General features: G+C 38.0%; 1 protein-coding gene across 2 annotated transcripts in view; it reads right to left on the reverse strand.

The window, feature by feature from the left end:
• Nucleotides 1-1,344: 1,344 nt before the first annotated feature.
• The window catches only part of DDX46 (DEAD-box helicase 46), a 36,311-nt gene continuing 12,472 nt past the window's right edge, over nt 1,345-25,183 (reverse strand). For both annotated transcript variants that reach the window (XM_030574145.1, XM_030574144.1), the window contains exons 9-23: nt 24,770-24,890; nt 24,196-24,371; nt 23,026-23,147; nt 22,000-22,078; nt 19,780-19,862; nt 18,097-18,261; nt 13,442-13,604; nt 12,595-12,788; nt 9,931-10,068; nt 9,130-9,279; nt 8,010-8,207; nt 6,363-6,581; nt 4,936-5,080; nt 4,121-4,194; nt 1,345-3,314 (exon numbers count right to left, since the gene is read on the reverse strand). In XM_030574145.1, the coding sequence (XP_030430005.1) occupies nt 3,267-3,314; nt 4,121-4,194; nt 4,936-5,080; nt 6,363-6,581; nt 8,010-8,207; nt 9,130-9,279; nt 9,931-10,068; nt 12,595-12,788; nt 13,442-13,604; nt 18,097-18,261; nt 19,780-19,862; nt 22,000-22,078; nt 23,026-23,147; nt 24,196-24,371; nt 24,770-24,890 (2,075 nt within the window). In that variant the 3' untranslated portion in view covers nt 1,345-3,266. The remainder of the gene's footprint in view (nt 3,315-4,120; nt 4,195-4,935; nt 5,081-6,362; nt 6,582-8,009; nt 8,208-9,129; nt 9,280-9,930; nt 10,069-12,594; nt 12,789-13,441; nt 13,605-18,096; nt 18,262-19,779; nt 19,863-21,999; nt 22,079-23,025; nt 23,148-24,195; nt 24,372-24,769; nt 24,891-25,183) is intronic.

The following is a 25,183-nucleotide window of genomic DNA, read 5'->3' on the forward strand; positions in this document are numbered from 1 at the left end:
CCACCTCTGCAAGAGGCATAGCACTTAGGTAGACGTAGTTAGGACAACGCAGTGTCCGTGTAGACATCATTACTTACATCGCCTGTTGGCTGTCAGCCCTGGGGCCTTGGGGCTCAAACTGTAGTGGAAGCATTCCTGGTGAGGACACACATTGCCAACAGGAGCATAGTGTGGACGTGAAACACCATTTTAATTATTGTGATGGCTGTACATTAACTTAGTTTGACTTAATTTTGTAGTGTAGACCTGCCCTTAAAATCACAATCTAGTCCTCAGAATCAGTGGTTAATCATTATCAGGAGGGATACTTCTGCACTGAACACGCTACGGAATAGCAAGTAAGTATATAAATCTACCACTAGTCAAGACAAGAGATGCCACAAGAAGAGGAACCCATCGCTATTAGCTGCTGACAAAATATGATTACAGCGAAACATTTAAAAAAATCATCTAGTATCACTTTTTTATATTTCTGCCCAAAATAAAATGGCTGGAGAATGTTTTGGTTACTCTATCACCAAAACTGTATGGAAAATATAGGGAGTTGGGAACACTCTCTCTTCAAAAAGGGTATATTGCTCTATTATCTAAACACACTTTCCGCTGTTATTTATTATATTGCTCTTAAAAAAAAAAAAAAAAAGATACTGTTCCAGTTCTCTTCCAGCATCTGAAAGGGGGTGCATCCCTCAAGAAAGCAGCAAACATGTTATGGTTATCAGAGGGCAGGGTCCACTTCCATAAGCACAAAAACAACTAGGAAGAAAGATCTAATGCAAAAATTTTACTTCGTCATTTTCCTCCATATTCTCTTATTCTTCCCAAGTACCCAAGCACCTTCAATGATGTTGCTGTTGCAGCAGTTTAACTGTCTAGTGTCTGTCCTCCTGCTTTTCATTACATTCCTAACAAAGGGCTGGTCCACACTGGGGGGGGGGGGAAATCGATCTTAGATACGCAATTTCACGTAGCTGAAGTCAAATATCTAAGATCGGATTACTCACCCGTCCACACCGCGTGGGATTGATGTTCACGGCTCTCCATGTCGATTCCGGAACTCCGTTGGGGTTGATGGAGTTCCGGAATCGATATAAGCGCGCTCGGGGATCGATATATCGCGTCTAGATTAGACGCGATATATCGATCCCCGAGCAATCGATTTTAACCCGCCGATACGGCGGGTAGTCTGGACGTGGCCAAAGATTCTAATGTAATGGTAGTGAACATGTTTCCCTACACTTAAAGGAGCAGCTACAATTAGTGAGCACAGAGCTGCGGTAGAAACAAGTGCAGAGGCACAGCAAACAGGACAGAGAACACATCAGAAAGAGCATTTCAGAAAAGACACATTGAAATTATTTTTATTTTCAGAGGAATTAAAAAAAATATGAATATTGACATTGCATTTAAAAAACCTTGGAAGATTCTACATTTTCCAACCTCGCTGAAAATCCAACAACGTTGAGCTGGAAATCACAGAAGTATGTCTATCAGAGCTTTGCTCAGTAGATATCATCACAAAAATTTCAAACCAAAGACATTTAAAAAAAAAAAGTCAGAATGCCTGAACCTGAAAGTGCTCTACACCAAACATATCAAAACCCACCACAACTCTGGGGGACAATCGCAATTTACAGCACTATCAAAAAGTTAGACAAGTCAGCACAAACTGTGTGAAACATCTTACATAATAAATAATCCTAACTAAATGAAGCCTGAAACATTTAAAAGGAATCTGATTTTGAAAATATCTGAGGTTTTGTTTGAACTTTAAGATTTTCTTATATATGCTACTTCTGGCTCCATTCAGGTTTTTTTGTTGTTGTTTTTAAACTTTCTTAGGTATCATATTAAGGTTGTTCCTGGCAGAGTAAATGTATAGTGTTTAGTGGACATGGCTGGTGGTCTCTTCTTTTAAATCTACAAATTTATTTGTACCTCAAAACTGGAGTGGACTTTGAAATATTTGATTTTTGGAAAAAATGAATTTATAACCATGATGCAAGGATTTGATTTGTTCTTCACTAGGGTTAAAGCAGTATATACACAGAGCTATTTTAAAATTATATTTTTTCCTCCACAATGTCAGGTCAGGAAAACTTTCGACAAAAAGCCTTGTAAGTTTTCATTTTCTTGAAAGCTTTTTCAGCTGCTAGAATGACTCAACAATCTGTAACTTTGGTTACAGATAGACAAGAGGCTAAAAAAAATTAAAATCTTGACAGTAACAATGTGAAATGTTAATGGCTTCTGGGGATGAGGGAAAAGTGGATCAAAAAAAGCGGACTCCCAGGAAGTGATCACGTTCCACCACTGCAATAAGGGTCAACGCTTGTGGAGCTGACCTACAAAGTTCATTTTTTGTCTTAAGCCATTCTCTAATAGTATAAGGACAGGAGTCCTGAAAGAATCACATTACATGTCTATATATATAACACTACAAAAATGTGTCAAACTTTATACTTGATTACAAAAGTGGTTTCTCTTTTGCTGAGCTTTATTTTATTTTATTTAATAAAAGTTGAAGAATGGGAACAAAATCAAATCCTAAAATGCTAACATTTAGAGAAAATCTGAAAGCCATTTTTGTACTACAAAATGTCTTATTTTACAAGAAACCCAAAGATTTAACTATTCTATTCCCCAAATGATAAAGGCAAAGTAGGAAGCAAAGAAGGATGGGGGAGTGGGGAACATCTGTAAAACTAAACCCTAATTGTTCTAAGACAAAATTCTAAACTCTGATCAGCACAGGGCTCCCACTGAGATCAGTGGGGGTTTTGCAGAGAGAATGCATATGGAATAGGTCACAGAGATGCTACAGATTAGAGAGGAAAATTCTGCTCTTCTATTGGCTGTTTTATTACTCCACAATGAACTGTAAAGGTGTGAACTACCCAATAAATGTGAAGCTGTAAGTACTGTAGACCGTAACAAATTCCAATGCCAAGCCAAAATCGTTTAATTTACATTATATCAGAATGTCAGGAAAATTAAAATCTGTTTTATTCAGTAGTTTTACTGTGAAAAACTATATAAACTATACTTTTCAATTAAATTATGCCCTGACAAAGCTGGTCTGTTTTAAGGCTGCTAACCTTAGTGAAGAGAATGAGATGTCTCAGCAAATATCAATTTTGTGTTAAAATGTCAGCAAGGAAAAAATAAAAATATCTTAATTTACAATAAGCAGTGTGAACACCAGAGACAACAGAAGCCACGAAGTGTCAGACACCAGCCACTGACAGACGGGTTACTCCAAATATTTACAGAACTTTGTATCTTCCTTTGTTGGTTGGCTGGTATGAATTTTGCTGCAATTAAATAGGAAAAATAAGTCAATCACAGCAGTAGTTGAAAACAAACAAGTGAACAGTGTATCGTTCAACATTAGAATTGCTCAGCAATAGTAACTTTGACAGTTGGAAGGACTTTTTACGTAAAGCTCAGCAATTTTAAAAACAGAGCAAGACTAGATCAATGAAGACACAACAAGAATAACGGAACCCACAAGCTGTTGGGCTGAGAAGTGTCTGCTACCAGCAGTTCTGCCTGAGTCAAATGCAATATTATTGGAGGTTGTTCCACAAAAACCCAAGGCTTGTGCTTCTGAAGAACTCAGATTTCAATCTCCCAGGGCAATCCCTGCTTTGAAAAACAAGGAGCAAGATAATTCTGAATACAGAAGACTACTGCTCCAGGGAGTGCTGTGTGGAGCAACAGATAGAAAGAAAAACAAACCCCAACACAGTACAAACAGGACTAAAAACAAGAAAAGTGAAAACTCAATCTGTTACATGCCCAGCTCTGCCTGATGGAGCTAAAGCCAGGAAATGAACTGTTCAGTTAGGTAAGAACTAGCCCTTATAGTGATATCACAAAATTCTGTTGATGTCTTTTGTCTGCATAGAATACCTACGAGCCTGGGTTGACCCACAGAACAGAGAAATGTATTTTCTTTGCTGTTCACCAGTACAGCATATTTTAGATCTGCAGCTTCCAGTCCCGGATATTAATAAAGATTTATGCTCTGTCGCTGGCATAAACTTTCTGAAACATGTTCTTGTAAAGCTTTAAAAAGCCAAGCACATTCTTCTAAGATACAGTATATTTCACTTACCAGTCTGATAAGTTCTTCTTTTATAAGCCTGGTGATTTCTGCCTTTGCTTTCTGCACAGCCAGTTCATTGGCACCTGGAGACAGAACAAGAAGAAACAAAATATTAGAATCTTTTCCCCACACAAAGCCTAAAAAGTAAAACTGAAAGTTACTTCTAGTAGCACCATGTAGGTTGCCAAACACATCTTAATAGTTTGCTGTTGAAATGTCTACTAGTGTTTATTACCGGGGCTGGTATGTTTTTTTTAAACAAAGGACATACTTAAAATTTCAAGTCACATTTAACACTACCCACAAACACCTAAAACATCAGGTAACTTTGCAGACAAACTCACATCAGCAACAGAGCATGCCAGAGTAACCATAAGATTACTTGGGCCACAGGCTGCAGACAATAGATTTGAGCAGATATGATCCCTGCCCGGTGCTGCTGGATAACAGCACCATTTTGTCTCTTCTCCATGTCAGCTCAGATAAGTTCTCCTCATTTCCTCTAATTTTTTAGCACCAAGTGAATTCCTGTTTTTGTTTTTTTTTGGGAATATTTTCATATACAGCCACCATGTAAGGACTTTCACTCTGAGTAGGATGTGAAGACCTCTTGGGACCTACATCTCCATGTACACTACAGCTCCATGATCTAACTGGCAGAAACTATCAAGACAAATGAGTGGCTTCCCTGGGTGCCCACATTTCCATAACCAAAGATGGTCTGGAGTGAGGACCCAATGGTTACTATCATAAGGATTCTCATGTCTCGTTTTACTCTGCACTGGGAACATTTTTTAAAATTTAAATACATCTGTCATACTTACTCTCTATAGCCAAATAAATTTTTCGTTCTCCTTCCTTGGGCTCCTTGCCCGGAGGGAAATACGTTCCTCTGATTGTAATGGCAGCTTCAGAATATTCACTGATTCTCTGAAGTGCTTCCTTGGAGGTAACCTTCCACCTAGCAGTCTGTACAAGAAAAAGGTGTAGAAAGAGGAACAGGGGGAAAGACATTTTATAAAAAAGAGGAATCAGAGGGTTACGCTGACATTCTAGACAGAAAACGTAGCAACAAAATTATATGGTGAGAGCTATTTAAACAGAAATGTGTTCCAGGGCAAATGGGTTTTAATCAGTTCTTTTAAAAATGAGTATCCACGTCCAAACGAATACCAAATACATTAGCACTGCTTCCCTTTATGTCAGGGGAATAAGAATGGGGGAGGAAAGAGAATGATCGATGTCCAGGACCACTGGAGAGAGCTAACCAGTGTCGCCGTTTCACTCTGTGGGAAGTTTACAAGCCAGAAGACTGAAGTGTGACAAAGAGTACTTCATTTGCTTAGACACTGAGATTTCAACAGAAATCATCTTAGACACACTTTTCAAGAATGAGACAAATGTATCTTGTGTATCACCTACTATGATCTAGTGTACAAAAGGTAGAGGCATATACAGAACAAAGTCAAGGCTAGGATATAGCCCATACAGTGGTTATGCGCATGCAATTTAGTATAATTGCATGAGTTTTCTCAATGGAACTCAAAACATTTACACTGTACTTGCATTAGGAAGAGCTGGCAGGAAAGAGCAAACTCATCTCTCTCACTAATTCTACTAGTCAGGTGACCTTCTTATTTGTATTGGAATAGCACCAAGAGACCCCAATGACTGGTCAGGGCCCCACTGTCCGAGACAACATACAGACAGAGCAAAAGACAGTCCCTGTTCCAAGAGGCTTACAGTGGAGATTTTTTAGAAGCATAAATGGCAGTTAGGTGGCTAACTACTTTTTATGCCCCTGAAAATCTCTCCTAACAATCTTAGTTTAAGAAGAGATGTAATAATCAAGACATATGGGCCTGGACCAGAATTATGGTAGTATGGCCAGAGAAAAAAAGGCCAGATCTTTTCAATATTATAGAGGAAGATGCAATAAGATTTAGATGCTGACTAGATCAAAGGCAGAGCTTCACATTTTCATGTGGTAAGGAACATTCTTAGAATGTTTCTGAAAGATTATACAATCTCTTGCACTAGGAAAGAAAGTCAACAGATACATGCTGCAGATTACACAGCTGAACTAATGTCACAGAGTTTTATGGGGATACAGCTGATAAAGATCTGAGATACAGATAAAACCTCTCTGTTGGAATAAACACATTATAAACTTGTACAACGAGTCCGAGGTAAAGCACTGTGTTAAGTGATTGGCATTAAAATATGATTAAAGAAAAAAATTGATGCTTGCCTGTGGGAAGTCATTGATCTCTAATTCCTCCTCATATCTCTTAAACGATTCATTTTGTCCTCCCTCCTGTTTTTCTTCCTCTTGTTTTTCTATGGGCACATAATTAAGCTTGGCATTTATCTTTTCAGCCAGTTGCTCGGCAATAGTTTTGGCAGATACAGTAGGAGCCTGAATTGTGCCTCCTCTCAAGATAGCATTTGTAGCCTGCTGCATCACATCCTGTAATAAAAAGTCTACATTCATTACAAGGTACCCAGAGATAGCAACATAAAAACCTGGCCTTTTCAGCACCAGAGTTGCATTACATTTCTACACCTAGTAAATGTTCATGTAGGCAGCTTCAACACTTCCCTCCCCACAAAAAGCCTTGCTGCATTTTCAACTCTAAATGCTATGGACATTCCAGACTGCCATCAGCAAAACAAAAAGGTAATTTTAACTCGTCCCACACACTTCTAGTCCAATTACCAAGCTAGGAAAATGAGCATCCACTCCTTCCTGCGATGGAAATCAACTCAGCAGTGCACAAGGACCGCTCTGACAATATACTTTGTTCTTTAGTTCAGTGGGTCTCAGCATTTCCAGACTGCTATACCCCTGTCAGGAGTCTGATTTGTTTTGCATACCCCCAAGTTTCACCTCACTTAAACTACTTGCTTACAAAATCAGACATAAAAATACACAAGTGTCATAGCACACTATTACTGAAAAAAACTGCTTGCTTTCTCATTTTTACCACATAATTATAAAATAAATCAACTGGAATATAAATATTGTACTTACATTTCAGTGTACAGTATATAGAGCAGTATAAACAAGTCATTGTCTGTATGAAATTTTAGTCTGTACTGACTTTGCTAGTGTTTTTATGCAGCCTGCTGTAAAACTAGATAAACATCTAGATGAACTGATGTACCCTCTGGAAGACCTCTGTGTACCCCCAGGAGTATGTATACCCCTGGTCGAGAACCGCTGCTTTAGTTCATCCAAGACATTATACATTGTGAACCGAAATCCCTCAACACTAAACAAGAAACTTTTACCTAACTTTCACAGCAATATATTCTAAAAAGCTTAAACTTTCAGATGAACATTATTAATGCTTTATAGCAGCAGTGAGTTGACTGCTGTTAACTAGGAGTTAGATTTGGATCAAAATCTCCTCCTTCCCTCCCCCCCGCCCCCTCTGCTAAGAATCAGAGGTTCATGGTGACTATGTTAATTTCAAATGTGGAAACTTCAAAAACTAACAAACCACCTTCTGCAAAATGCTACTAAAGTTCATATACATTTTAAATTAAATTTCAGAGTTCTACAACCAAAAGAAAACGTATTGTATATTGCATACTTCAGCAGACAGAGATATTTTGTAATTCTAATAATGTTAACAAATCCCTTAGTCACTACTGGTAAAATTAGTTATAAATTAACCCCTTTGTGTCAAAGCAGATCAGGGTTCCAGTTTTTGTGCTAATGCATTTTGTCACAGCAAAAAGATTACAGAACGGATAGTCAAAGACTCATATGATTTACCATTAAGTATCGAATAAAGAAGCTAAATAGAACAATACGTTAACATGGCTGTAAAACAAACATACATTCTATTAAACATTTAGTAAAAAATGGTAGCTTGGTAGAGAGCGTGACCTTAAAGTGAAAAGGGACCAATACTTGTGCTTCTGCTCCAAGATTCTTCTGAGCATTAATTCTTAAAGCTAGCCTTTTGGCAATTTCCAGTTTTTCTGCATTACCAGCTGTTGGTGTAGGAACATTAGATGTTCCTGGTGCTGCCATGTCTTTAACTCTCTTTTTTGAATTGAACATGCTCTCAATTTGTTCATCAATCTAAAGAACAGAACAATGATATCAGTACATTTAGCATTATGCAATTCTTGTCTACATATGGAAAGAAAACATCAGCGTGCATTTACTTTATTTTTCAAAAAATAAATTTTGACTCTTGCAACAATAAACGTTGCCAAAGCCTTCTCAGAACTACAGCGCAACAATGAGGAAGGATGATCTTTTCGTCAAGAAACAGACTGGGCATCAGGAGATTGGAGATCTCTTTCTGGCTGTGCCACAGATTTACTTTCTACCTTTAACAAGGGATTTATACCAAGTCCTTCAATTTCACACTAAGGTTAAGGACTTTGAGATTCTCACATGGGAAGTACCATTTAAGTGCAAACTGATGCACCAAATTATGTAAGCAATCTCACCTTTAAACTGGGAGAGGCAGAGGGGGGCAGCATTCACACTGTGAAAACTACAGAGCTGGTTTGTGAGGGAGGATTTCCAGCAGCAGTCTTTTACAGCCCTTGTACCAGTAGTCAGAGTAATTTTCCAGTTCATGGAAAAAGGTAGCAACTATTAAGGAAAAGTACCTAATATGGATTTAGAAATGGGAAAAGCTGCTGTACATTTCTTTCAAGCACTATACTACGAGACTATTGTGAATAAGTGCAAGCATTTTATTTTGTGCAAGATGATTAACTTTGCAAAGAAGAAAAAACTGCTTGTGCCCTTTTGAATGAAATAATATCCGTATTTATCTTATTTATAAAATACCAATAAGTGACAAACAGCAGATTTTTATGACCTTATGAGGTCTATATCCTCATACATTAAAAGGAAAGAGATTTACACACAAGATGTGTGAAACAGCAGAAATCCTTGCCTTCTGCAATCTGTTATTAGATGGAGCTCTATTTGTATGGGTTATTTTAGTGAAAAAAATGTAAACACTTTTTTCCCTAATGCTTACATCAAGAGCGGTATCCTCATCATCTGAATCCTGCAAGCCAAGAGCAGCTTTTTGTAGTTTCTTTCGCTCATTAGCCAAAGCGTGTTCTGTTTCATCAAACTTGAATCCTTTGCCAGAAAATCCGCTGCTCTTTTTAATAGTTTTCCCCTCCTATAAAACAGGTATGTTTATTTTAAAAAGTCACTTCATATACTAAAAGTTTTAAAAGACACTTCCAGAAGAAGTAAAACAATTGTGAATACAGATTATTTAACTGATGTTAAATGAAAAAAATCAAGACAAAAAGTAGGACATTTATCAGGCTTTTCAAACCTTGAAACAACTATTTTACAATGAAAAATTTAACAGCTATTTTATATCGAGTAGATGTAAACAAATTTTATTTTTGAGTAATACAAGTGTATAAACTAAAATATTCCCTAAGATAACAGAATTCTCTCTTTGGCAGACAAGAAACCCATTATTTTAAACTTTTGAACAATGTGCTCAAATACTGTGATGGTGTGACCAATATAAATACTACAGCATCCTGGTTGTCTTTTATATGATTTCTGACAAAATAAAGTCTCAAGACAGCCACATACATATGGTTACAACATTCAAATTCACAAGAAGAGTCTTGAAAACACTTCAGACCCCAATCCTGCAAACATTTAACACCTATCTGACCTCACACATGACTAGCCCCAATGAAGTTAGTGAGATTACTTATGCATGTAGAGCTGTGTGTGCCCAGAACTGGGACTCAAGAGTGCAAAGTAGCAAAAGCACAACACATCAAGAAGGAAAAAGGTTACTTGCAGCCTTCTGTTGATCTTTGAAGTCACTCCAGAGCTTCTCCAGCTCAGCAGGAATTGGTTTCCCTGACAATTCCAAAGCCTTAATTATATCACCAGCATACCGTGCTTGATCTTCAGTAATGAAAGTGAATGCAAATCCCTATTGAACATTAATAAAAAAATGTGACCTTAATCAGTATTAATAATCCTTTAAGACCTTTGACCTCTTATTCTACTGAAGCATCGTGGCACAGGTAGAGCTGTTAAACTGCATTTTTTTAAATATACACTTCCTTTTTAAGAGGAATTTGAACGAATTGGGGCTGTTGATAAATAGCAGTTAACTCACGCAATTAAAAAAAGAATCAATTAAAAAAACTGCGATTAATCGCAGTTTTAAATCACACTTAAATAGAATATCAATTGAAATTTATTAAATTTTGATTTTTTCTATTCATATATATATATACACACAGAGTATTCTGTAATTGAAATCAAACTGTATACTTTTTATTATAAATATTTGCACTGTAAAAATGATAAACAAAAGAAATAGTATTGTTCAGTTCACCTCACACAAGTATTGTAGTGCAACCTCTCTGTGATGAAAGTGCAACTTACAAATGTAGTTTTTTTGCTACATAACTGCACTCAGAAACAAAACAAATGTAAAATTTTACAGCCTGCAAATCCACTCAGTCCTACTTCTTGTTCAGCCAATTGCTCAGACAAACAAGCTTCTTTACATTTACAGGAGATAATGCTGCCTTCTTATTTACGTCACCAGAAAGTGAGAACAGATATTTGCATGGTATTTTTGTAGCTAACATTGCAAGGTATTTACATGCCAGATATGCTAAACATTCACATTCCCCTTCTTGCTTCGGTCACCATTCCAGAGGAGATGCTTCCATGCTGATGACACTTGTTAAAAAATAATGTCCTAGTTAAATTTGTGACTGAACTCCTTGGGTGAGAATTGTACATCCCCTGCTCTGTTTTACCCACATTCTGCCATATATTTCATGTTATAGCAGTCTCAGATGATGACCCAGCACATGTTGTTCATTTTAAGAACACTTTCACTGCAGATTTGACAAAATGCAAAGAAGGTGCCAATGTGAGATTTCTAAAGATAGCTACTGCACTCAACCCAAGGCTAAAGAATCTGAAGTACCTTCCAAAAATCTGAGAGGGACAAGGTGAGGAGCAGGCTTTCAGAAGTCTTAAAAGAGCAACACTCCAATGCGGAAACTCCAGGATCCAAACCACCAAAAAAGAAAAATCAACCTTCTGCTGGTGGCATCTGACTCATATAATGAAAATGAACATGCATCGGTCTGCACTGCTTTGGATTGTTATCGAGCAGAACCTGTCATCAACATGGAGGCATGTCCCCTGAAATGGTGGTTGAAGCATGAAGGGACATGTGAATCTTTAGTGCATTTGGCACGTAAATATCTTGTGATGCCAGCTACAACAGTGCCATGAGAACACCTGTTCCTACTTTCAGGTGACGTAAACAAGCAGCGAGCAGCATTACCCCCTGCAAATGTAAACAAACTTGTTTGTCAGAGGGCTTGTCTACATTACCCGCCAGATCGGCAGGCAGCAATCGATCCAGCAGGGGTCGATTTATCGCATCTATCGACTGCTGAGTGCTCTCCCGCCAACTCCAGTACTCCACCAGAATGAAAGCGTAAGCGGAGATGACGGGAGAGCAACACGGTAAGTAGAGCTAAGTACGTCGACTTCAACTACGCTATTCACGTAGCTGAAATCGTGTATCTTAGATCAACCCCGCACGGTAGTGTAGACAAGCTCTGAGTAATTGGCTGAACAAGGAGGACTGAGTGGACTTGCAGGCTCTATAATTTTACATTGGTTTATTTTTGAATGCATTTTTTTTGTACATAATTCTACATTCTTAAGTTCAACTTTCATGATAAAAGAGATTGCACTTGTATTAGGTGAATTGAAAAATACTATTTCTTTTGTTTACAGTGCAAATACCTGTAATCAAAAATAAATATAAAGTAAGCACTGTACACTTTGTATTCTGTGTTGTAATTGAAATCAATGTATTTGAACACGTAGAAAACATCAAAAATATTTAAATGGTATTCTATTATTGTTTAATTGTGTTTAATTTGTTTAATCGTGTGATTAAATTGACAGCCCTAGAACTAACTTAGCTTAGCATGTAAAGTGATACAATAATTCAAGCATTCACAATGAAATCTAAAGCTTTTTATTTCAGTCTGGTCATGGTTGTAAGTTTAGAACATGAAATCTTCTAAGGTCATTCATGCACATTACCAAGCATGAACAGTATCAAATGTTCAGCAACAGAGCCAAACTCATGCGGAAATCTTACGCCAGTAAGCATTTCCTAAGCGCCACACAAATTTGGTTCAGAACAGGAGGCTCAGTTTTAAAATAGAAACCACTGTCTTATTCCTGATGTCTCTAAAAACCTCACAGCATTCTTTTATTATTTATTAATATTTGTATTACTGTGGTGTCTGACTCTAGCATCCCTTCTCAAATACCAAAGAAACATTCTCTTCTCCTAATCCCTGTTTCTGATAACTATATTAGTAGTTAATTAGTACTATAGTAGTTAACTCAAACAGGGCAGGGTTCTAAACACAGTTAAGAAGAACAAATAATTACTTTTACATACTTTGTTGCCAGCTCGTCCAGTTCGGCCTGCTCTGTGCACATAATCTTCATAATGGTTGGGACAGCTATAATTGACTACCAGCATTAGTTGCTTTACATCCAAGCCTCGTGCTGCTACAGATGTGGCCACAAGAAGTTTGCATACACCGTTCTTAAAATCATTAATTATGCTGTCTCTGTCGTATTGATCAATACCTGCAAGGAGCCACACAAAATAGCTCATTTTAAAACACTGTTTGATTTAAATTTTATGCACTTATTTTCTTGCAGTTTTGAATAATAAAAAGCATCCTTACAGAGGCTCAGGGAACCCTCACTAATTATTTAAAATGCCAAAACCTAATACAAAATTCAATTAACTCCAGAACAATAAACCATTTGGTTTCTGCACTACAGTAGCCTAAGCAAAATTATTTATGCTCCACTCTGTGTTCTAGATAGGTTTCCACCACCTACATTTTAAAATTACTACTGCATGACAGAGAAATGAAACAGCCACTAGTTTTGTGCACTCTGCAAAAACCCATTTTATATTCTCTTTATTGGTCTGCAATAGCAATGAATTGCTATTCTCAGAGATGTGTTACTGCCAGACCAGTTCATAATCCTGCTGCATACAGAAATAGTATGGCGTTTTATAGGTTAAAAACGCCATGTCAATTGCAGTTCCATTCAAACTGTGAGAAGAATATACGTCTCTCAAATGAAAGGCCACAGAGGCGAGGGAGATAATATTCCAAGGTCTATAATGGTATTGTATGGAAATCAAAAATTAAAATTTCTTTAAAAATTACCCAATCCTATTATTCTAGTTTAAAATAATGTCAGCCCTTAAGATTGCACACTACCTCCGTGAAGTGACATGCAGGGATAAGAGGCTCTCATTAAATCTTTCAGCAGCCCATCAGCATGTTCCTGTTTATCGACAAATATGATGACTGATCCTTTCTCTTGATAATGTCCCAGAAGCTCAAGTAACTTCAAGAACTTGTTCTCTTCTTCTATCACGATCTGAAAAGCAAACAGAACAAACAAAGTAGAGACATTGCACCTTCAGCTGGATTATGGGTATTACAAAACTCTTAACTCCTTTTACTGGGCTTTGATTACACTAATACTGTGAACAGAAGCTGGATTTTCTTCGTGTTCATCCACAGATAGAAATGGGAATAATATCAAAGCTGCCAGTGAGCTAAGCTGGTCAAAACCTAGTAAAGAAACTAGTTACATTACTATCCGCAAAGGGAAGGGGGGGGGGGGGAGTTAATTATAGCAGAACAGCACAGGGCATAGTTGGGGAAGCCTGGATGAAGCAGGGGCAGGAGTCCCAGCTGGAGGTGGGTAGTAGGAGTGAGTGCTCACCTCAGTGTGCAGCCTTCCATTAAGCTTCTGCCTGTGATATATGTACACAGCAGCATAGGGCAGGAGACAGCAAGGAGCAACTTCTTACATGTTAATGGCTTCTAAAGGGATGAGTAGGAGCAGGGGAGCTAGATGTTCTGAGGAATGGCGAGGGAGGTGGTGAAGGAAAGAGACATGCCAGTAATAAAACTGTCAGAGGTTTGGGACATAATCCATGGATGAAATTTCTTACCAGACCTGTTAAAACTACACATTGCAAACATTAAACAGCACAACCATTATCCCCATTTCCATATAACAAAATGTACAAGAGAAGCACTTAGGAATCACATATTAATCACGTGGCCTAGTGAAAAGACCATTGGACTGAGACTTTTCCTAGCTTTGCCACTGGCCTGCTGGGTAACTTTGGGTAATCACGTCACCTCTCTGTGCCTCAGTTTCCCATCTGTAAAAGGGGAAAGTTGTGTAAAGTTCTTTGAGATCTACCAATGAACAGCACTGTATAAAAGCTTGGGGATGGTCTACACTGAAAACTTGTATCAGCATAGCTACATTTCAGTGGTGTGAAAACTCCACTCCCCTGTGAGATGTAGCTACGTCAACCTAAATTTCTGGTACAGGTAGCACTAGATTGACAGTATTTTTCCATCAACCTAGCTACCGCATCTCAGGAAAGCAGATTAACTACAGGAAGGGTTCTCCCATTGCTGTAGTTAGTGTCTACAACAAAGTGTTGCAGCTGTGCCACTGTAGCATTAAGTGTAGACAATCCTAAGGCCACATCTACACTTACAAGTTTACAGTGGAACAGCTGTGCTGCTGTAAGATTGCTCGGGTAGTCGCATTATGCCAACAGGAGAAAGCTCTCCCATCGACATAACAAAACCAGCAAAACAAGGGGCAGTAGTTATGTCATCAGGAGAGCGTTTCCCGCTGACACAATGCTGTGCACGAGTGCTTATTCCAGCAAACTTATGTCGCTCGACAGGTGTTTTTTTCCATACCCCTGAGCGATAAGTTTTGCCAACATAAGTGCTAGTGTAGACATGGCATAAGTTTTTGGAATATTAGCTACACACAGGAGCATATCAACTGCAAACGTAGATGAGGAATAAAGCTGTCTAAATGATTATTAACTCCTACCACTGAACATTTTTCTGTCTGTTTTAAAAAAAACCTAGAAATTAAATGGCAAAATGCTTCATTAATGGAGAGTTAAGGTTGTGTGGTGATAGCTTGTGCCCTGCCAGAATATTAGTTCAGCAAACCTCAAACTTCTCCAAACCTGGAAATACAGACTTAAGGTGAACACCCTGTAACACATGGCTAGAAAGGGTTAAACATTCTGCAAAATAAACAACCCTCAAAAGACATGTAGGGAGATAATGTTTGTGTTTTTGTATATTTACATATGTCTGAGTAGGGTCGACAATGTATCAAGTGTCCCTGTATATGCTGTACTCTGATAGTTCAGAGATCAAAAGAACATCCTAGCATTTAAATAAAATGTAAAAACGAGATCTCAGTATTCATTTCTCTTTGAAATATACTGTGAATGGTGAAGGAACAAGCAAATTGCCTTATGTTAATTCTATAGCTAAGTACCAGTGATGGACCTCCTTCAGAGTCATCCTAATTACCTTTTGTTCCCGGAGGAACTCCCAACTTGCCAAAGAGGACATAAAATCATATAAAAGATCCTTGGGTCCTGATTCTGTCATCTCAGATCTGCTTAAGCTTCATCAGGGGAAGTTTGAGTCGCAAGACTGAGGTCTCAGTTATGCTGGTACACCCTGAATATGATGTTTAAACATTGGACTATATATAACCTATGAACTGAATTTTAAAGAAACTCTTTGCAACAACAAAGCTCACCAACTCCGCTGTGAATCTAAACCTCAATGAACAGAACTCATGTCTGTGTGTATATTGATCTTTTAACCATTCTCTCTCTCTCGTTTTTTAATAAATTTTAGTTTAGTTAATAAGAATTGGCTGTAGCGTGTATTTGGGTAAGATCTGGAATATTCAATAACCTGGGATGGAATGTGTCCATTCCTCTGGGATTGGTAGAACCTTTTCTTTTATATGATGAAAGAAGATTTTCAGGAATCTTCATCATATTTGACTTAGATACCTGGATGGAGGCCTGAGGCTGGATCACGAAGGGAACTGTGTTGTTTGGACTTCTGAGTAACCAGTAAGGTACTAAAGAAGCTGTTTTATGCTGGCTTGGTAAATCTAAATACTGGAATATCCACCAGCTTTTTGGGGTTTGTCTGCCCCATTCTTTACAGTTCACCCTAATTCAGTGACCATAGCTGGCTCCCACAGGAACTCCGGTCACCCACCCACTCAGCCTTAACTCTGCTCTCTGAGCAATGCCCCATAACACACATACACTGTCTTTTCACTGTAATGGATAGGCACAAACTGCACTTCCCTTATGCTCAAACACTGGGTCTATTCCACCGACAGAATACTACATTTGTAAAATTTAACAGCAACTTCCGACAACTCTTTCATACTAGCGCACAAGATACCACCTAAACTTTTATTTTCCCCTACCTATCATTAAATCCACAGACTGCTCTCCTATCCCACCACCACTATTGATAATACCCATGGCAAGAAGACCCCAGGGCCCTGTTACTGACAGCCCACAAAATTCTGTATTGCAATGATGCAGACTGAAACCTCAAGGTACACATGCACCTGAGAGCACACAGGGGTACTCAGATCTCCTCATCACAATCACAGCTCTTTCAAGCTGCCCCAGTTTATTCCTCCACCATTCAGTACAGCTACACATAATGCAGTGATCGCAGCTGAGGGCATGCTGACAATTCCCAATGGCTATTGCTAGCTCCAGGGGCACAAAGCTAAGGCTGAATGGGTATGTACCTTAACTCTATTTCTTGATTTTCAGAAGTTTAAATTGTGCTGAGTTCAACGTTCTGGAACGGCACAACCTATCACTAGGCAATCTGAACTCCGCATTAACCAAGCTTTTTGCCATGTAACTGCATTAGTACTCACTAACATACCTGATACATTGCTACAAAAATGGTAATTTTCTAATGAAAAATGGCACATGAAAGAAGACACCCCAGAGTAGGGCAGCAAAGTGACTATTAGGAAAACCAAAATGACTCTACAAATATAACTTCATAGTTATCCATTGATCTAAGCTGCAATTATTTGGCAAGGCAGTTGTTTTCACACTCAGAGAATGTGGCCATCAGAGATAGGCCAGGATAATAAACATTATTTGATTTAAACATTCCATTATAAACTTTTGTAATCATAAAAACAAGAAAGGCCACAAATAAAAACATACTTTAATGTAGCAATTCCTTTTAAACCCCTTTTGCTTTGTTTGAAGAAAAATAGCATTTACTAGGATTTAACTGACAAACCATAAGATATTACCATATCAGTGGGATGTTTGAAAATTTAAAGAAACAACTGCACCATCTGCTGAGTCCAACAGTCTAAAAATTCACAAGATAGGAAGCACCTGTACAACGAATGAACTGTGGAATATATATTTTTAAAACATTCTTCATTACAGTTGCCATTTCTGAACTTCCATATAATCTAATGTCACGTTAACTAGGATGGCAGCTCAGAATTGCCACTTACCTGTGACCGACCAAATACATTTAATAGTTTACCCAGAGTGAGGACTGCTTGCCTCGTGAGAACTTTCATGCTGCTGAGCTAGCCAAAATAGCTGTTATTTTCTTCTAAGTACTAGAAAACATTTCTGGAAATCTTCTGTATCTCCCACAACTCATTACACCAAATAAACAAGTTGTATCCCTTAGGCATACATGCAAGGGGGAAAATAAAATTATGTCAGTAAATAAGATCAATAATATGCTGTCCTTTCCAGTCAATTCCAAGAAACCTATTACTTTTTCAAGTCAGTGTCTCAAGTCATTGTTAACAAATGATTTACTACTTCACTGAGTGAAAATATTAGAAAGCATTTTTAATGGTTTAAAGCCCACAAAATATCCAGAGGTAAAACAGCCTTTAGTATATGGTTTTGCATTCAGTATTAAATATTCTTCCAGAAATGTCTTACCACTAATGAAACAAAAGATAAAAGACGCAGCAATGCAATACTCACCACCTCTTGTTCCACATCAGAACAGACAACACTCCTGCCCCCAACTTGTACCTCAATTGGCTTATTCAGAATACGGCGAGCTAATGCCTCCATAGCTCTGGGGAAGGTGGCAGAGAACATGACTGTCTGACGATCAGGTCTGATGTTATCTACAATGCGCATGACCTGGATGAAAAGTAAAAATTACAGTTAATACCAAAAACTGTTCTACACAAGGCGGAATGGACCTCACACACACATTTGCCTGTCAGTTTTAAAACTAAGGAGTAACGGCTTTGCACAGAATAGAAATATCCTTTTGGAAGTTTTATCTTCCAGAATCTCTATATTCTCACTGGAAAAGCAGCAGAAATTGCTGTACTCGGTAGAAACACCACAGAAAAGGAAAAGGGTGGGATGCTGTAGTGCTCCTCTGAGGCACAACACAAACCTCAGCCCATGGGAACAAGGGTGGTGGCTTCCCAACTCTAGAGTAAAATGTCCCTTGGCGTAACCTAGAAGCCCCAAGCTACCTGTGAAATGAGGCCCCACCACCCGGATTCACTGTAGTGCTATAATCCTGTCACTTCCAGGGCTTATCCAAGGAGATAACGGAGCCTCTAAGGAAGCCAGCAACAGCTGTACACAATGCCTGCTCTGAGGGAATAATCCCCAGCCATCTATGGGGCTACAGAAGAGTTCAACAGCCCATTTCAGGTCTCTAAAACAACCAATACATAGAAATATATGTACTCAGGAAAACCACACATGCTTTCTGACAGACAAGAGATTATTGGATAACTTAAGTATGCCCTGATTAAGCCTATGGTTGAGTCATGGGTATTTTTAGTAAAAGTAACGGACAGGCCACAGGCAATAAACAAAAATTCACAGCCCGTCACTTGCACTATGAATACCCATGACTAAATCTTGGGGGGGGGGGCGGGGGGAGGCCGATCAAGGGTAGCGGGCGGGTCCAGCAGCACCATCTGTCAGGGACCAAACATCAGCTGCTCTGGCCACCCCCAAGACCACTGCTCAGACGGTCCCCTGGGCCAGCTGCACTGGCCGCTGCTCAGGCAGTCCCCAGGGCTACCCGAGCAGCAGCTGGTGTGGCTGTCCCTGGCCACGCCTAATTAGCTGGCTCCAGAACCAGCTGCTTGGGCAGCCCTGGGGTCAGCCACACTGACCACTGCATAAGTCACAGAGGTTGTGGAAAGTGGGGGGGAGGGGGAGGGGGAGAAGAAATAGCTCAGTAGTTTGAGCATCAGCCTGCTAAACCCAGGGTTGTGAGTTCAATCCTTGCACGGGGCCATTTAGGGATCTGGGGTAAAAATCTGTCTGGGGATTGGTCCTGCTTTGAGCAGGGGTTTGACTAGATGACCTCCTGAGATCCCTTCCAACCCTGATATTCTATGAGACATGGAGCCCTAGTCATGATCAATGCAAAAACTCAGTCAGCTTACAAACTGTCACCCAAAATCAGCACGCCTTGCTGACCAGGTGTTGGTAGTCTCATTATATGACAGCACTGATAATATGTATGTATAATCCAATTAATTCTCCCCCTCTTTACCTGTGCCCCACAAAATCCTTTAAGGAAGAATAATGTCCTCAAGTCTAGCATGTCCTTAAGTCACTTCCACTGCCATCTCTCCACCACCACTACAATCAAAACTTAAAATCCACTGTGCCATTCATTACCTGAGGTTCAAAACCCATGTCAAACATTCTGTCTGCTTCATCCAGTACAACATATGTAACTCTGCGAAGGTTTGTCACCCGACCTGTGAAAAAGGAGCAGGGAAAAAAGAGGAATCAATATCATACAGAAGTCTCTTTCCCCTCAGGAGTAATTTTAAGTAAAATGTTAAGTATTCTGACTAGCTTCTAACAAACATATAAAAGTTAAATAGGGTGGGTTTTTTTTTGTTTTAAAGAATTCACCATATGTGTTTTAAATTTCTTGTTCTGACGACATATACATTCTGGCAAACGTGTAAAGATGCACAAGGCCCTTTATTTTGTCAAACTCTTCTCGTGCGTACCATCATAGGGCCAGAAGAACCTGTAAAATTCAGAAAACAGCCCTCGCCAAAACACATCATAAAACTAAGACTGAGATGAAGCAACGAGCCACATCAGCCATTATCTGACAGCGCCACCTAGGAAAAAACATATTAGAGATTACAGCGCATGTGTGGAAGGCAAAGTTCCAGTTCTAACTGATGAAGCCTCACAAAATTTCCCTCTATATTATAATCTGCAATACTTCATTGGATTTAGAAATAATGACTTGAGGATATTCATAACTATTTGTAGCTAATTGCTAATACAATAATAAAGTGTAACCAAGGTTTTATTAACAAACATATACAGATTTAAACCTATTAAACCCACGAAGATAAAAAGTAACAAGAACCCCAGTCTTTAGTACAAGTAGAATCAAAGCAAGCAAAAAGAGTTGTACATCTGTACACATCTCATTTTGAAATGGTCATGGATAAACAAGTTACTAGCCTTCCCAAGCAGCGGAAAAAGGTATCCCTTAAAGAGTGAAAATAAAAACATCAAGAGGTAAAAAAGAGGTGAAATCAATCATGTTATCTTTAAAACATGTTTACACAAGAATACATTGGATTTTAAGCAATAATATGGTGATACTTTATTGTCTGTTCTCAGACTGAAAGTAGGATTTTCACATTTCCCTACAACGGTCACTCAAACTGGTACCTTTATCAAATTAGGTGAAAACCTTTTTCTTTTAAATGTAAACTATAGCTGTCAAGTCCTCAAATTACTATTTTAAAAAATATAATGCGATACTTTAAAGATTCTTAAAAATTTACATATTTAACATATTATTTGCATCCCCAAATAATAACTCTGCAAAATTACTTGGGAACAGCATTAATGTACCTACCTTTGACGGTTTAAGTCTTGGAAGCCCAGTTCTATAAGTCTTGAAGGGACTTTTTCCACAGAAGTTAAATAATGTCAACAGTTTATTAGTGGTTTGATGTGGAATATTTTAATAATCAAATGTTGTCTAACAAGCATGCAATGATTACAGTAAGCCAAAGCCTCTTAAAGCTGCAGTATCTCATTTTAACCTATGCAGGTATTTGATCTAGGAAGACACTAGTTTTAATTTTAAAATTTTTAAACATTTTAAACAGAAGACCATTCAGGTAACAATTTGTTTTTTAGCAACAGATAAAGGCAGAGTCTTCTGTACAGCAAAAGTGAACTGCTGTTAAGTTGTGCTAATGTTGAAGATCTGTTATTGGACAATGGAAAGTCAAAATAAGCAAGCATTACATAAGTAATCCTTCCTTTACCTACAGGCTTGTCTACATGGCAAGTTAGTCTGCAGCAAGCTAGATTGTGAATCCACAGTACACCAGCTTGCTGAACAGTAACTTCCCCTGTGAATACTGCTACCACACACTGAAAATGAGAGCAGCTTGACTTACTACTAATTTAATGCATAGTAAGCCAAGCCAGTCTTTAGGATTTTCAGTGAGCAACAGCAGTACCACATGAGACGTTACTGCACAGCAAGCTGGTGAGGTGTAGATTCACAACCAAGCTTGCTGCAAAATAACTTGCCATGTAGACAAGCCCTAAACTACCCCAAAGTACCAGAAATTTGGAGTACAGAGTTATAAATTGACTGTGCATACAAACTCTTAGAAATTCTTCAAGCATGTTACAATGCCTGTCCTTCAAAAAGGAGCTAATAATTTAATAGAGCCATTTTCATTGCTGTACATTCTCAAATGCCACAAACAGATATCACAGCTTCAAGAGATGCAAATAAATACCAGAAGACAATTTATATAAAAAAAATTCCCGATTGTTCATTAGAATTACAAAATAAATATATAAAAATCTCTCTAAAGGAATAAAGTTTCTACTCACCATTATTAGCTGCTAACATGTCAATCATACGTCCAGGTGTGCAAACAATAATTTCAGCACCTCTTTTTAGTTCAGCAATCTGATTTTAAAAACAATAAATTAAATTTAACAAAACCATTTGAAGTTTTTATGGATATCAGAGATTGAATGATTTAAATAATGGTTAATCACTGTGATTAGAAACATTCATGTTTAACAATAATTTACAACACTGGTAGAACATGGATTATTTATTTGAAGATTTTGTTTGGCAATTTCCTTAGTGTTTGGAAATAACTTTTTAAAATAATGATTTATGAAGACCTGGAGTTGCCACAATCAAGAGCAGTGCACATGAAAGGGCTATGATTCCTACACAACTTAGCGTTCATCCATATATTACAGAAAACTCTGCATATTAGGACAATTCATGTAGGAATCTTAAAATATCTCTACAGCTGTGAATATATTAAGCCCTATTACATACGGTTATGGAATTTTATAAATCCTGTAGTTTCCATGGGTTAAAAAACACTGGGTAACTTCAAAATTAATCCATCAAGCTTTATGAAAATAGTCAAAAAGCATTACTCACTAAAGACAAATCAGATTAAGAGTTCATCAGCCTTCTTTTTTGAGATAGGAGATACCAAAAAAGTTAGGGAACTTTTTGGAAACAGGAAACCACTATTTCAAACTATCATATCCCAAAAATGCTTTACTTAATTACCACCAAATTATATTAAAAAAAATATACTGTCAGACACATGGGCCCGTACATGAGAAACTTTAAAAGACTGACTGACTTCTGGCAATATATGCTTGTGTGCATGAGCAAAGGACAGGTGCTGATGGTAGTAGTGAGAGGCAGTCAAAAGCAGGCTTTTAAAAGAAACCTAGTCGCTACATAATCTCCAACATATAGAGAAAATAAAAAATGAGAGTTCAGAACTAAATAATAGATTTATGGGAAACACCCACTAAGAAAGGTTGGTAAATGACAGAAGTTATGAGATTTCTGATAAACAAAATATGCTTTAAGTGTACCTGTTCACTGATTCCTGTTCCTCCATAGACACAGACAACTCTAAACCCAAGTGTCTTTGAGAACTTCTTACATTCCTTGGTAATTTGTAAAGCCAACTCTCGAGTTGGGGTCATGATGACAGCTGAAAACAAAGATATTAAAACCGTAACCACAAAAAATTTAGATGATCCTTTACATGGTAAAAATTGAACCTTTATGGTGAAGCTTAAACCATCTCTTTTAGACTAATACAACTGTATTGTATAAATTAATTGTCTATACATTTAAAAACCCTTATTTCAAGAGATCTATAGTAGCTGAGGCTACCCTGGAATTAAAAATAAACTTGACTATAGCTCCAACAACCCAATGACAGCAGGATAAACAAGGGGGAAAATTCCTCCTTTAAAAGGTATGTGGAAATGTGTAGTTGAGAGGAAATACAAAATATTTCTCAAGTACAAACCATACAGAAAAATACATTTTTGTGGCTTATTGTGTTGGCAGAACCTTCAGTGCTCACTTTAAGAAAAAAAGCCTCTCCAGGTTGACGTATAGTCGTGAAATACATGTTTCTCCAAAAACACCAAGAGAAGAACTGAAGGCCCCTCTGAAAACCTTACAGAAGTGCAAGAAGAAATATCTGACAAAACAAATTGAGAATGCTGTACTTCAGGTCCTAACGAGTAAGAGGACTTGCACTGACTGTTAAAATCATGTAGCAGCCCTGTGTCAATTTCCAATGAAAAAACCAAAGGGTTCAAACGTTCCTTTCATTCTTCCTAACAAGTTGCTCCATATAAAAAGAGGTAAGTTAAGTAAAAAAAATCCCTCAATGAACATGAAACAGAAGGATGTACAATGAATCTATTCGCCAAATCAGAGCTTAAAAACCGAGCTGTGCCAGAAGAAATGTTTGCAGTAGGTTCTGTGCCATTATCCCAGAGCTCTGAGGATCCTCATTCTACCTTCTGGAAAGGGGAGATCAGTTCTGAAGTTAAACATTAGTACAGGGAATTTATACCATGCACAGAGTTCTATTGTCATGATATATCATAGCCACAACTAGCGTATTTAAACACAGTTCACTAGAAAATCAAAATAAATACAGATGTTTAAATTATGGTATACAAGACTTAATAAAAAATATAAATTACAATCTGTCAAAATCTGAAAACAAAGATTTGTACCTATTGGACCTTCTCCTTCTTCTAATGACCTCTGATCCATGATGTGTCTGAACATAGGCAACAGAAATGCAATAGTCTTTCCACTTCCTGTTTTAGCAATGCCAATCAAGTCACGTCCATTCATAATGGCTGGTATAGCCTGAGCCTGGATGGGAGTGGGCTTTTCATAGCCATGTCTCAAAGAAAGAAAAACAAGTACTGTCAGGAGCAAAAGGACTTCTCATGAATTGCACATAATCCTGCTGAAAAGATTTACATATTCCACTTGAGTGGAAGCTTTAGTTCCATGCAAAAATACAGCACAACAAACAGAGTGAAGAAACGTGTGTTATGTAATTAGTGTGAAAGAATAGTTTATAATTGCCCAGAAGAGCAATCCTGAGTGAACACCTTAATCTAGATGGTTGGTATACATAGTGCCATACAATGAGAATATATGTATGTATGAATGAAATAAACAAACAAACAAACAAACAAACAAACAAAGTATCCTGCCCTGAAGACTCCACAGTCTTAACGACACAAGGACACAATGGAAACAACTGATATTTTGGTTCAGAAATTGTTCGCTTACTTCTTAAGAGAACTGAGAATCTTCATGGAAATACCACACTGTACCCAGGTTTTGATTGGCTTGGGGCAGCCTTTTCCCTTGACTACAATGCCCTCCATTTCCAGCCTGTATACATTTACCTCTGAAAAAACACACTCTGAATTAATACATAATCAAACTATGTATTTCTCTGCTATCTTATTCAAAGTCTACTTGAAATGATGCAACAGATTTTAGCTAGCTACAGACACAGATGCTGAATATGTAGAAAGTGTAGCAGAAAAAACTTTCAATGAGCAGGTCACAAATATAACTAAATGGAAAGTAACAGTATATCAGTAATACTCACTGATGGGGTGATTAAACCTCCCCGCCTCACCTCTGGCCTGTCAAGTTGCACAATGAAAATTCCCTTGCACACTTTAATTCCTCTCT

This window comes from Gopherus evgoodei, chromosome 8 (assembly GCF_007399415.2).
Source record: "Gopherus evgoodei ecotype Sinaloan lineage chromosome 8, rGopEvg1_v1.p, whole genome shotgun sequence".
Taxonomy (NCBI): domain Eukaryota; kingdom Metazoa; phylum Chordata; order Testudines; family Testudinidae; genus Gopherus; species Gopherus evgoodei.